We start from the raw sequence: 14,579 nt of genomic DNA, 5'->3' as shown, positions 1-14,579 counted from the left end.
CCACTGGCCTGCTCTTTCATAATAGCCCCGAAAACTTCATTTCCTGCACTTCCTTTTTGAATTTGCCTCCATCGCCCCTTCAGGAAGCACATTGCAGATCACCCTAACTTGCTGCATAGAAAGAATTCTCCTCATCTCCCCCACTCTTGCCCTTTGCAAATAATCTTTAATCTGTGTCCTCTGGTTACTGAAACTATTGTCAGTTTTCACCTTATTTACTCTATTAAGAGCCATTCACAATTTGAACACCTCCATGCAATTGCCCCTTAATCGTAAGCTATGTTTGCTCACATGTTGGGTTTGACTTTGGGATTGCTGGCTTTCCATTGTTGAACTACCGACCACTGCTGACCATGATAACCGCTTTAGGGCTGAGATACTAGAGAGTGTCCAGCTCACGTGGGAACTGTTATCCATCAAATAAATCTATGCTTTTGGGAGGAAGAAATTGAATAGGAAAATTAATGGAAAAAATAAAACTGTGTCCAATTCTGGGTGTTGGGGAAAGTGCAGGAGAGGAAGCTAATTGGTAGCTTTTTCAGTGAGGCAGTGCAGTCACATTGGGCCAAATGGCCTCTCTCTGAGCTGTAGGATTCTATGATAAACTCGAGATGTCTTCGGTACGAAGCTAATAGATACAAACCAAGTTTCTCGCTGTCAGTCACATTGACCACCACCACTGACATTCTTGTTCCCAACGTGTTCTTTGCAGAGCAGGTGTAGTTCCCCTGGTCACTGAGTGAGATGTTCTCCACTTTGATCTTCAGTTGATTTGCTTGCTTGGTCTGCAAAACTGTTCCATTGAAGCTCCAAGACATTTGGGCTATCGGGTTGCTATTGGATATACAAAGCAGTTCGAGCAGGTCACCTTTCTTCTTCAGAACATCTTTCCCTAGTTGCACCCTGAGACTTACAGGTCCATCTGTTAGAAAAGAGCATCATAAAAACAACAGACAAAGATCATATTAAAGCCCCACCTCCAGAATAAACTTCACTGAAAACAGTGGATATAAGTAACACACTCCAGTCTCATGACAGAATCGTTCCTCAGCATGTTCACGAGCCAAACAGACCAGAAGGACCTTGTCTGTCTGATGTCTACTCGATGTCGAGTTGGGCAACCCCAGCTAGGGCAGCACGAAGGTGCTGGAACTGGCCTCAGTGCTCCTTAGCTGGGAAAGGGAAAAAAAATCAGCCAAAGTTCCTGGTCATCATTCAGCAATCCCTGCTTCCAAAGTAGAAAACATTTGGCTATGTTTTGGATAGCCTGCTAATGCTCACCGTCTTTGTCCACAGGTAAATACCGGCCACTCAGGGAAGGTCACAGATCAGCACAGAAGGAGGCCATTCGGTCCATCATGTCTGTGTTGACTAGTTGGCAGAGCAATCTAATTGGTCTCACTCCCCCTGTGTCTTCCCCATAGCCCTGCAAATTTAAAAAAATATATATTTATTCATGGGATGTGGGCATTGCTGCCAAGGCCAACATTTATTGCCCCATCCTTATTTCCCTTGGAAGGTGGCAGTGAGCCGCCTTCTTGAACCGTTGCAATCCATGTGGTGTTGGTAAGTCCACAGTGCTGTTAGTTTTCAAGTGCAGATCCAATTCCCTTCTGAAAGTTACAATTGAATCTGCTTCCAACGCCCTTTCAGGCAGCGCATTCCAGATCACGACAATTTGCTGCATGAAAAGGACACTAGAAAATACTTGGCGCATGTCCAGGGCTGGTCCAGCAAGGAGTCAGCACCAAGCAGGAAGGAGGAAGAATTAATTGTTCTGCCTGTGCAGTACTTACATGAAACTTGGAGCTTCAGCACCTTTGGTATCTTCTTAGATTCATGAATGATCTGGCAAGTAATTGTTTTACCGTCGTCTTTTGCTTGTGGTACAAATGCAATTGCAGATGTAGCATTGAAGGTTCCATCACATTGAGCATTGACAGATAACAGAGTGCTTCCTTGTAGTGGATTCTTGTCCATCAGCCAATCCACCTGAACGTCTCTTGGATAAAACCTGAACATATCCAATCGCAGCATCGTAGGCTTGTTTGCTTCCATTGGGGACAATTGGAAAAAAGTCTTAGAAATCGGTACAGCTTAAAGAACAAAAGAGAAAGGTATTGAAGTACTTTGTCACAACAGGAGGAATAACAAGAGCAGACTTGTGAAAGTCACCCAGCTGTCAGTTCATGTAGTCGGAACTAATTGGTTACATGGCTTGTATTTAAGGATATTGATACCTTAAAAAAAGTTGAGAATGAATATGTGTTCTTGTGTCAGACCAGTCGTTCTCCTCTCTCATCCTGGTCCCATGCTGAAAGCACCAACTTATGCCAGGCAATGGTACGAAGTTGTCCATCTGCTCACCTACCCAAATAGCTAGATGAACGCCTATAGGCACTGAGTTGCTACATGTTTTCAACCACAACCATGCCAAGTGTGTCCTTGCAACCAGGGCAACACACAGACAGTCCTGCGGAGGTTGTTGGATAGCAACTGACAACAACAACTTACATTTATAAGAAGCGCCTTCAACATCATTAAGTATCCTAAGGCGCTTCACAGGAGTGTTATCAAACAAACTTCAACAGGAGCCACATAAGCTCGGTCAAAAAAAGAGGTTTTAAGGAGTGCCTTGAAGGAAAAGAGATGTAATATGGTGGAGAAGTTAAGGAAGGGACCTCCAGAGCTTAGGCCCTTGGCAGCTGAAGGCAGAGCCACAAACAGTGCAGCATGGAACCACAAGAGGCCAGAATTGGAGGAGCACCGAGGTTGTAGGGAAGGAGGGGATTACAGAGATGGGGAGGGGTAACCAGGAGTCATCTGCCATTTCCCCCTCCCAGTCAGGGATCCCAAGGCCCAATTTTACCAACTGTCAGCAGCTAACTCAGTATAGGCTAGAGATCAAATCCAAGACTTTCCTAATCTCTATCTGTCAGCTGGCTACTTTATAAATTTGCTGAGCCATCCTCACTCTTCGTCTGTCACACATTGTTTCCCAGGTCGGAAGGGCAGTAGGTTGATTCCCTGCTCATATACTTTTTCAAAAATCACACAATAGACAATCTCAACAGCAGGGCCGCTTTTCAAATGACAGCAAAGCATTCCCAATTCCGGAATGTTAAACGCGTCATTCAGCGAGCAGCTGAGAAATGCAGGTGAAGGAAGTGTCAGGGTTTATATCTGGCCTGTTCCTGGTTAGTGCATCTTAGCCAGGGGGTCTTAGTAGTCGGCCAGACCACTCTGGGTCTGGAAGGTGCAAATAAGACAAACTCCCCAGCCGTGACTGCCTTTAGGTGGGGCCTGCTAGAAAGGTGTGTGCGGACTTTGAACCCAATCCATGTTCCCCCCAATGCCAAACAGGTCTTCTCAAGATCACAAGTCTCTTCAAGGGCTCAGTACAGCAACGGATGGTCAATTTCCTTACTGAATGATTGGGTGGGAGACTCAGGGGGTTTGCACTAGTGCACTAAGCAGTTACCAAAAGCCCAATCATTGGACATCAGGCATCATTACAGGCTGTCCACCAATATCCAATCATCCTAGGACAAGTTATTTCCTACTTTGGAAGTCCTGCTTCCATCCAAATTAGTAACATGATGGCTGTGCACCCACTATGGAGGCCTGATTTCAACAGACCAGCACTTACCTTTGATAATCAGCTGTGTCACCTCAGGCTCCCCTTTAACTTCAGCTCTTACTTTGTTAACTGAGTCACAGAAATAGAATCCAGCATCTGACACAAGTAATTCTTTGATGTGGAGTTGGGCAGTGTGAAGGGAACTCTCATAACGTGAAGAGAAATGACATTGTTTTACGAAATCATGGGTATTCACAATGACATGGGCATTTTTACGGTCTTCAGGATGTTTATAATGCAGCCATTTCACAAACAGCTCAGCTACCATTCTTTTGGGGGAAGTTGTGATCACTTTGGGTTCCAAAGTCGGCCTTTGGATGGAGTCTGCAAACTTGCAAGTGATTGTCAAATCTTCCTTTATTACACCATAGACTTTCTTTATAAGTTGTGCATTTCTGCTACTTTTTCCTGGAAAACAATTTAAAATTAACAAGGGAATGGAATGGGTATTTAAAAATAATAAATCACAGTTCACGTCATCTCATTACAAATGGAAAATACTGCGGGATGCTGAAAATCTACAATATAAATAGACAATGCTAGAAATACTCAGCAGGTCTGGCGTCTGTGGAGAGAGAAACAAAGTTAATGTTTCAGGTCTGTGACATTTCACTGGAACCTTTCATCTGAATGGTCCATTTGCTAAGATAGGGGATGGATGTCAGTGCCTTCAGTCAGCACCTTCAGGACAGCCTGGTATTAATGAAGAGTGAATGAAATCAATCTCAGGAGACTCTCAATAGCACAGAGGCCACACAACAATCCCTGTGTGGGGAGTTGTCTTAGAGTGTGTTTGCTGATGATTGCACAGTTTTCTGTACCATTCATAGCTCCTTAGACACTAAAGCAGCCCGTGCGCATATGCAGCAAGAATTGGACAACATTCAAGCTTGGATGATAAATGGCAAGTAGCATTTATGACACACAAGTGCCAGGCAATGACCATCTATAAGAAGAAAGGTTCTAACCATCTCTCCTTAACATTCAATGGCATTACCATCAGTCAATACCCACTATCAGCATCCTGGGGGTTACCATTGACCAGAAACTTAACTGAAGCAGTCATATAATAGACTCCAACATTTTCCCAATGACGGATGTTAAACTAACTGGCCTTTGGTTACCTGTTTTTTGTCTCCCTCCCTTTTTGAATAAGGGTGTTACATTGGCAGTTTTCCAATCCTCTGGGACTTTCCCAGAATCTAAGGGTTCTTGGAAGATTATGACCAGTGCGTCCACTATCTCTGTAGCTATTCCCTTTAATATCCTAGGATGCAACCCATCAGGTCCAGGGGACTTATCGACCTTTAGCCCCACTAGTTTCCCTAGTACTTTTTCTCTAGTAGTAGTTATTGTATTTATTTCCTCTTTTGCCCCTTGATTATTTAGTATTGGGAATACTATTAGTGTCTTCTACCGTGTATTTATTCAACTCCTCTGCCATTTCCTGGTTCCCCATTATTATTTCCCCAGCCTCACTCTCTAAAAGGCCTATGTTCACTTTAGCCTCTCTCTTCCTTTTTATATATTTACTGTCCACTTTTATTTGCTTGCTAGTTTACCCTCAAAGTTTACTTTCCCCCTCTTCATTATTTTTTGTTCATCTTTTGTTGGTTTTTAAAACTTTCCCAATCCCCTGGTTTACCACTAATCTTTGCCACATTGCATATCTTTTCTTTTAATTTGATACTATCTTTAACTTCCTTGGTTAACCATTGTTGGTTTATCCCCTACCTTGAATCCTTCTTCTTTACTGGGATATATCTTTGTTGTGAGTCATGAACTCACTTCTTATGTCTGCCATTGTTCATCAACCGTTTTTTCTGCTAAAATCCTTTCCCAGTTCACTCCAGCCAACTCTGCCCTCAGTCCTCTGTAATTACCTTTATTTAAGTTTAGCAGAGTTGCTTCCAACCCAAGTTTCTCACTCCCAAACTGAATGCTAAATTCTACCATGTTATGGTCACTGTTTCCTAGGGGATCCTTTACTCTGAGATCAGTTATTAAACCTGCCTCATTACACATTACCAGATCCAAAATAGCCTGATCCCTGGTTGGATCTACAAAATATTGTTCTAGGAAACTGTCCCAAATACACTCTATGAATTCTTGCTCGTGGCTACCTCTGCCAATTTTATTTTCCCAATCTACATGAAGGTTAAAGTCACCCATGATTAATGTACTGCCTTTTTTACTTGCCCTCATTATCTCCTGATTTATTCTCTGTCCTACAGGAAAGCTTCTGATCAGGGGCCTATAGACTACTCCCACCAGTGTCGACTTCCCCTTGTTATTTCTACCCTCCACTCATATGGATTTTACATCTTCCGATCCAAGATCCTTTCTTGCTATCGCACTTCTTCCATCTCGTACTAACAAAGCTACCCCACCACCCTTTCCTCCCTGCCTGTCCTTTCGAAAAGTCACATACCCCTGAATAGTTAGTTCCCAGCTTTGATCTCCTTGTAACCATGTCTCCTTAATGGCTATAAAATCATACCCATTAACCGCTATTTGTGCCATTAATTCATTTATTTTGTTCCGGATATTACGTGCATTTATGTAAAGGGCCATTAATTTTGCCTTTTTACCATTTTTTCCCCCTTTGACCCGATTTGCTGTTTTTTTAATGCTTGGACACTCTGTCCCTTCCTGTCACACCCTGGGTATTTTACCTAAATAGCTGCCCTGCAAGGCTGCCATATCCTTTTGCTTTGTAAGCCTACGTATCCCCTTTCCAGAACCCTCCCCCATTCTCTTTGGTTTAAACCTCTCTCTACAGCTCTAGTTATTCAGTTTGCCAGGACACTGGTCTCAGCACAGTTCAAGTGAAGCCAATCCCACCAGAACAGCTCCCTTCTACCCCAGTACTGGTGCCAGTGCCCCATGAACTGAAACCCATTCCTCCCACACCAATCTTTGAGCCACGCATTTAACTCCTTGACTTTATTTACCCTATGCCAGTTTACCCATGGTTTAGGTAGTAATCCAGAGATTAATGCCTTGGAGGTTTTGCTTTTTAATTTGGCTCCTAACTGTTCAAATTCTTTCAGCAGAACCTCCTTTCTAGTCCTATCAACGTCGTTGGTACCAACGTGGATGACGACAACTGAATCCCTCCCCTCCCACTCCAAGTCCTGAGGAGATGCCCTTAACCCTGGCACCGGGCAGGCAACACAGCCTTCAGGATTCACGCTTATGGCTGCACAGAACAGTATCTATCCCCCTAATTATACAGTCCCCTCCCACTACTACATTCCCATTTCCTCTCCCCACTTGAATGCTCCCTGTACCACAGGGCCGTGGTCAGTTCACCCGTCCTCCCTGCAGTTCCTGCTCTCATCCACACAGCTTGCAAGAACCTTGTAACTGCTGGACAGTTGCAGGGGCCGAGAGTCCTCGAATGCTTCCCCCCCTGTGTCGCCATACCTGCTTCACCTGCAGTCACACCCTCCTGTCCCTGATCACAGGCCAAATTTGAATTACTTAATCTGAGAGTGTGACTGCCTCCTGGAGCAAGGGTGCACCTACACAATGTGGACTGCAGCGGTTCAAGAAGGCAGCTCACCACCACCTTCTCAAGGGAAATTAGGCATGGGTAATAAATGCTGGCTTAGCCAGCAATGCCCACATCCCATGAACAAATTATTTTTTAAAATGGTGTCTGGCACACACTGCAGCACCACATCCTGTCAGTTTTCTCAATGTATAGAAATACTACAAAACTCTAAAACACTGAAGTAAGATGAGAAGAAGCAATTTAAAAAGATGCAATCAAATGTGTGAGACTAAATGCAATTTACCCTCCCTCGTACAGCAGTTCAACAGCTAGATAAAACCATCACATTTCAGTCTTATTCCCAGGGTATCCCACTCCAAAAACACACAATAAAAAAAATCTGGTGACTTACTCAGCCAATTAGTCACAACTAATTTAAGAACAAATTAACAATTGCTCATTCCTGGGTGTAAATCCAAACACCATTGCTTTCCATTCCGCAAATTCCACTATCAACTGAATTTTTGATGCAGAGATAAAGAGTCAATTTTGTACCTGCAAAATAAAGGTCAGTGAAGGACAAGTGCCAAGCCAACATGGAGAGGGATAGACAATTCATGCTTGTCTTTGCCGCTTTCTCCCTTCTCTTCTACAAAGTAACGGTGTGCTAGTTACCTCAAACTGCAGGAAGAGTGCACCCAGTGATGGTGCAATTATTTATTGCACAGTTCTTGTTCCCTTGTGTAATGGGCATGATTCAATTAAACCGTAAGATTGAGCTTTTATTCCTGTTTTCATCCCACCATCGGTATAATTTTTATTTATGTCTCATTTCTGACAGCCACTGAGCTCTGGGCTCTCACGTTAACGATGGCAGAATGATGGAGACGACAGGTACCTTCACAAACAGCACCACTGTCATGATAGGTGGACAACCCCATCCCTTCTGTATGGGCAATTAGGGAGAGAGCGAGCAGCATCAATACCATTCCACAATTGCTATAGGTACACAAATCAAGTTAGACCCTTGTGGCAAGACCAAGAACTGCACTGGCTTAACCAATTGAGGCAATTTGGTCCAGAGAAAGCCTTTTTTAGTCAAGACCTGTCTATTTTGAACTGTTGGGTTAGATTCCAGCTCGAACCATTGACAGACAAGAGCCAAACCAACCCAGAGAGAGCTACAAGATTCATGCTTGTATCTGCTGCATTCCTCCCTTCTACAAAGTGACTGCATGCAATACATCTCAGTAATGGTGCAATTATTTGCTTTACAGTTCATGTTCCTTTGTGCAATGGGACATGATACAATTATACCATAAGATCCTGTTTTGATCATGTTTTTTTTCCTGAATACGCGAGTTACAGAATATTCTATTTGGAATTTAAGAAAGAAAACTCAATTACATTTGTTCCTCTCTTAGCCATCATCCAACAATGGAGATTATCTACATTGACCCCTAACCCATTGGGAACTGTCTGTGGAGACCAAGTCTCATCCGAGACAGAGCCTATTACAGATTCTTATTCTCATTCGACAAGGCTCTATTTGGACACCATCCTCCACTCTATCGGGATTTGGTTACAGGCACCAAATCCAAAATCATTGCAGTGTCTCGTGACAGGCCTTAAGCCTGAGTCCATCTGTATCTGAAGCGTACCCATTGAACAGATACTCATAAGGATTCTTGTTTCAGTGGGTGTCACACCCACAGAGCTATGAGGAATGATTAATCTCAGACTGAACTAGTGTGGTGTTCATTTGAGGAAGTACTGGAAGGTGTGATGCAAACACTTACCATCAATTTTCCAAAAGGATGACAAAAATAATGTGTTACACATCGTTGGCAAGTTGTTCATTGGTAGGATGGGTCCTGTAATTCTTTCTAGCTCGGACACAGCTTAGAGATTGACAATATCCTGGTAATCAATGCACTACTAATTAAACAACATTTGTAGCCCAGTTCAAATTTCTGTGCCCAAGTACAAAATTAATATCAATGTGTGCCAAAAACGTCAGTGAAACATCAACCCAATGGGATCTAGGATCTAGACATTGACCTCATCCAGTCAGAGCCTTAGGGTGACTCATTGATAACCTATAGAAGGCCCCTTAGAGAAATTAAGCTATTAATATTTATATTTAGACCTAAAATTGCAAGGAGGTGACAAATGATTGCTTTTGTTCTGTCAGCCTGCAGAGGGAGCTCCAGTTGTCTTTGGCCAACTAATCCCATTGAATACAGGAAAATCAGAGTCTGTTTGTGTGAGGCCATAAGGTCAGATTTGCTCTGCTTTTGTCCTTCTCATTTCAACTTTCTAATCTAACTTAATTTGTCTTCAACAAGGATGGCTCAATTTATCTGGACATTGCTACCAGCTGCTGCTCTGGTCTGTGCTCATAGCGGTCCTCTAGTGGGCAAAGATGGTACAGCCACTTGGGTCACATCAATCTGAGTCTGGTCACATTGGAGTAGTCCAGTGAGAATCAATGTTTCAAACCAACGAACCATGGCCCGGATTTTGCGGTCAGCAATGAAGGTGCTCATTGTTCACTCTGCTGAAAATCGCCCACAACGTTTTCGCGGGCTTTAGAGTGTAAACTTGCTCTAATCTGGCATCTGTTTCAATGCATCATCCCCTACATGGGATCTCTGGTGCCTGCGAGCAGGGCAAGAAACTGTGAAAACCCTTCAACCAGCCAGACTGAAGAAACCTCACTGAGCCACGCAGAGTCAAAACCAGGAAGTTAAAGCGGGAAGTATAAATTAGGTTTAATTCAGAAACAAGGTTCAAAACAAAGGTCGGGAAATACCGGGATGAATAGAGAGGGATAAAAGAGACAGAATACGTTTTTTAAAGCAACATCTAGTTCTCATATCACATCTAACAGAAGTTATCATGGAGTTACAGCTGGAACTTCAGCTGATTTCCCTCTCCCACTCCACCCCATCACTTCCCTAGCTTTGGGCAGAAGTAAAAGGACTTCTGTCAGGAGTGTGACCAACTGATGGATCTCCAACCAGGGCCAGGCTCCTTTTGCTACTGTTGACTCACTGCTGCACTGGGTAATGCATTGAGCAGCTACACTGTCACAGTCCCATTTGATACACTAGCCCCAGATGTCCTTCAGCATGGACATTCCAGGGCAAATTTAGCCCTTAAATGGTGCTCGGACTAACCCACAAGGACTGGCTCCAATCAAGCCCAAATTCTTAGAATGTGAAAGAAAATATAGAGCAAACATGATTGAATGCCATACCACAACATCTCAAAACTTCTCCACCTACAAACTACTACAACTAAATTTACCATTTATTTTTATATATTCTTTCCCAATATAGTATCCTCACGATATAACTGTTCTAGAGGTTTTAGTTTACTTTTACTAAGTCACCCAAATGTCAACCTTCATACTATCGGCAGCCTAGACAACCAGTGGGACATTATAGCTAGTCCTGAATCAATATTCAGACAATGTTCACTTCCCAGAGCCAATGTCAGATCAGGCTGATCTGCCCTCTCATTGACCTCCTTGCTGTGGGGTACTTACAGTATCCCAGCAACTACCCAGCTGGTATACAGCCCTTCAGCCATGGTCACCTGTCCGGTTCAATGTCTTCATTGAATGAAAACGGTCATGAAGCTGCTGATCTTGGCTTTTCTAAAAAGTGCTTCTTTTGCATAGACGATTTCCCCCCAGAAATTGGTTCAAATCTAAATACAATTTGCTTAATCACCTTAAAGCAATGCTTATTGCTCATTGGCTCCATAGCAACACTGGTCCCCTGAGCAGACTGTCAAAATCATTTGTCATGCCCACAGGTCCTAGCCCCAAATTACTTACGGACATATTGAACTTTTAAATGAGACGTGCTTTTTTTAAAAAAAGGCATACAAGCAAAAGCTGGCTGAGACTGTAAAGTAACCACTTGCTGGAAAATTCCTATGTGGATTACTTGACCAACTAATTCAAAGAGAACGGAATGCCTCACCTGAAAGGTGTGACACAGCCTACTTCAGTCTGAGGTACTTCAAAGGAAAATATACAACGTAAACTAAACTGTAATCACAGAATCACAGTGCAGAAGAGGCCCTTCGGCCCATCGAGTCTGCACCAACACGTGAGAAACACCTGACCTACCTACTTAATCCCATTTACCAGCACTTGGCCCATAGCCTTGAATGTTATGATGTGCCAAGTGCTCATCCAGGTACTTTTTAAAAGTTGTGAGGCAACCCGCCTCCATCACCCTCCCAGGCAGCGCATTCCAGACCATCACCACCCTCTGGGTAAAAAAGTTTTTCCTCACATCCCCCCTAAACCTCCTGTCCCTCACTTTGAACTTATGCCCCCTTGTGACTGACCCTTCAACTAAGGGGAACAGCTGCTCCCTATCCACCCTGTCCATGCCCCTCATAATCTTGTACACCTTGATCAGGTCGCCCCTCAGTCTTCTCTGCTCCAACGAAAACAACCCAAGTCTATACAAACTCTCTTCATAACTTAAATATTTCATCCCAGGCAACATTCTGGTGAATCTCCTCTGCACCCCCTCCAGTGCAATCACATCCTTCCTATAATGTGGCAACCAGAACTGCACACAGTACTCCAGCTGTGGCCTCACCAAGATTCTATGCAACTCCAACATGAGCTCCCTACTTTTGGAGTTGTATAGAATCTCCTGTGGTTGTAGAGATAATGGAAAATGAATACCATCTCAGCCAAAAATCACCTCCTGTTGAGTTATTTCACATACTGTGAACATGAACTAAGTTGAAAAGAAAACAGATCTGGGTGAAAGATGTGTTTGTTTTTTCTCCCTTCCAGGAATACACAAGGAAAGGGGTTTAAAAAAAGCCAACTGCAACCCTAGTTCTGTGTGCAGGTTTTCTGTTCTGTTCTGGTCTGTGTGTGTGTGTGTGTGTGTGTTGTGAAGGTCACAGTTGTAGAACACCGACTGGGCAACCCTGCATTTACCGGTAAAAGAAACTCTTTCTCTCTAGCTGCTGAAAACAAGTCACAAGTCAGCAAAGCCACAGTTGAAAAGGAAATAGGACAATTCCTCTCAGCTAATCTGCAGAACAAAGAATCTCCATACCAACAGTGTAGAACTTCAAAAGGACATTAATTGACACATTGGTGGAATGAGCAGATAGGTCGGAGATGAAGTTCAATGTGGAGAGTTGTACACTTTTGGTACAAAGAACACGGAGAGACAGTATAAAATAAAGGATGCTATTCTAAAGAGAGTGTGCAGGAGCAGAGTGACCGGGGTACATAAGTCATTAAAGGTGGCAGGACAGGTAGAGAGAGCTGTTTCTAAAGCATACAGTATTCTAGGCTTCATTAATAGGCACATAGAATACAAGAGCAGGGAGGTTATGATGAACTTATATAAGACACTAGTTAGACCTCAGCTGGAGTACCATGTACAGTTCTGGGTGCACACTACAGGAAGGATGTGAACGCATTGGAGAGAGTGCAGAAGAGGTTTACGAGAATGGCTCCAGGGATGAAGAAAGATTGGAGAAGTTCGGATTGCTTTCCTTGGAGAGGAGAAGGCTAAGAGGAGACTTGATAGAAGTTTTCAAAATCATGAAGGGTCTGGAGAGAGCAGATAGGGAGAATCTGTAAACGTAAATGCTCGTAAACAGATTAAGAACCAGAGGGCACAGTTTTGAAGTGTTCTGCAAAAGAAGCAAATGCGAGGCGAGAAAGATCTTTTTCACAATGCGAGTAGTTAGGGTTTGGAATGCACTGCCTGGAAATCTGTGGAGGTAGATTCGATTGAGACATTCAAGAGGGCGTAGGATAATTATTTAAATAGAAACAATGTGCAGGGTTACGGGGAAAAGGCAGGAGATTTGCACTAAGTTAAAATGCTCAGAGAGCTGGTGCAGACATGATGGGCCGAATGGCCTCCTCCTGCACCTTAACAATTCTGTGAACTGCTCAACTGCCAAAGCCAGTGCTACTGGATCACCCCAACTTAACAGCCGCAATTCTTTCCTCATCTACTCCTCACAGCCAAGCTAAAGGACCGATTTGTATATCTTTTTATTAACTTTTATATTTGGACTCAATTTCTCATTTCTAATCTGTGTGTAAGTGTGCTGCATTTGTATTATTTTTCCTCACTTATTAGTAACTAATTAGTAACTAATAAACTCACTAGTTCTTTGACTCAAGAAAGCCTGGTCAAATGGGCTCCTTTTAAAACAAATATATTTGGACTGGGAAAAGGTATCCATGAGGGAAGGGATCCTTTCCAAATTAACCTTGCTGCGACCAACCGAGGGCCTGAATAAAGAAGGGGAGCCAGTTCATCTCTGCTCACCTGGGAGCATAACAATTTGGGGTACCTTTCCGGAATCATAACAATTTGGGGACCTCGCCCGGGAATCGGTTGTAAGACTCACCCCCAGAACTTTCAAACAAGCACCAAGATGTAGCTTGGCTGGTGGTGAGAAAGGCCCCCCCCGTCAGATCCTTCCTACACGCCAGGAGTCTCATCCCCTCCGCACGTTGCCCTCGAGGTGGCTGTGGTGGGGACGAGACCGTTGTTCACCTCCTTGTAGATTGTGCCTTTGCAAAGAAGGTCTGGAGAGAGATGCAGTGGTTTCTGTCGAGGTTCATCCCGAGCAGTTCTGTGACACAGGACTCTGTGCTCTACGGGCTGTTCCCAGGGACACACACCGAGACAAACATCAACTGCAGCTGGAGGATCATCAACTCGGTGAAAGACGCTCTTTGGTCTGCCTGAAACTTGTTGGTCCTCCAGCACAAAGAGTTGTCCCCGACCGAGTGTTGCAGACTGGCACATTCCAAGGCCCAGGACTACGTGCTGAGGGACGCACTAAAGCTTGGGGCAGCTGCTGCAAAGGCGCAATGGGGAAAGGTCACTGTCTAAGACCTTTCAGCTACAGTGCACCGAGGAGCTGGGAACTGTATAGAACCCTTGGGCTGACATGAAATGTACATTGTAAATATCAAGAATATTGCAATTGTAATGAGGCATCTGAGTGTGGAACATGCTGACTGGAGAAAGGTTAAGTTCTGTTGCACTCTCTGTTTCAGAGCAGTCAGGTGCTTTTTAAGCAGTCGGCTATTTTTTTTTGGTGGGGGGGGGAACTGTGTCCGTTAATTGAAGGCATCAGCTTTTTGATAGAGCCACACTTCTATGGAATGTCTTGCTGCAGGCCCTGTGAAGTATGTCCTTCACTGCTCAAGGTACCTAAAAGGAGCAGGAAGCTTGGCTGCACTTCCTGTAGCAAACGTCATCATGGGTATATCCATTATCAGGAGGGGAGAGCAGGAGTAGTCAGTTGGTGAAGTTAGAGCAAAAGCGAGGGAGGAACAAGTTTTTATTCTTTCATTGGATGTGGCGCCACTGGCAAGGCCAACATTTGTTGCCCATCCCTAATTGCCCTTGAACT

The 14,579-nt window shown here is 43.8% G+C and overlaps 1 protein-coding gene across 4 annotated transcripts in view; it reads right to left on the bottom strand.

Moving 5' to 3' along the window:
- The window catches only part of LOC144668964 (sialic acid-binding Ig-like lectin 12), a 34,958-nt gene that overhangs the window by 14,200 nt on the left and 6,179 nt on the right, over positions 1-14,579 (bottom strand). For 3 of the 4 annotated variants that reach the window (XR_013573571.1, XM_078531472.1, XM_078531474.1), the window contains exons 2-4: positions 3,650-4,048; positions 1,797-2,096; positions 644-922 (exon numbers count right to left, since the gene is read on the bottom strand). Coding sequence is in view for 3 of the 4 variants with exons in the window: in XM_078531472.1 (XP_078387598.1) it covers positions 644-922; positions 1,797-2,096; positions 3,650-4,048 (978 nt within the window). In the remaining variant the exon portion in view is untranslated. Of the gene's footprint in view, positions 1-643; positions 923-1,796; positions 2,097-3,649; positions 4,049-7,694; positions 7,780-14,579 lie in introns of those variants that run through there. The other variant, XM_078531473.1, reaches the window with a different exon arrangement.

Source organism: Cetorhinus maximus, chromosome 28, assembly GCF_964194155.1.
Source record: "Cetorhinus maximus chromosome 28, sCetMax3.hap1.1, whole genome shotgun sequence".
Taxonomy (NCBI): Eukaryota; Metazoa; Chordata; class Chondrichthyes; order Lamniformes; family Cetorhinidae; genus Cetorhinus; species Cetorhinus maximus.
The sequence above is the reverse complement of the archived record's forward strand: the minus strand, read 5'-3'. Positions and strand labels throughout refer to the sequence as shown.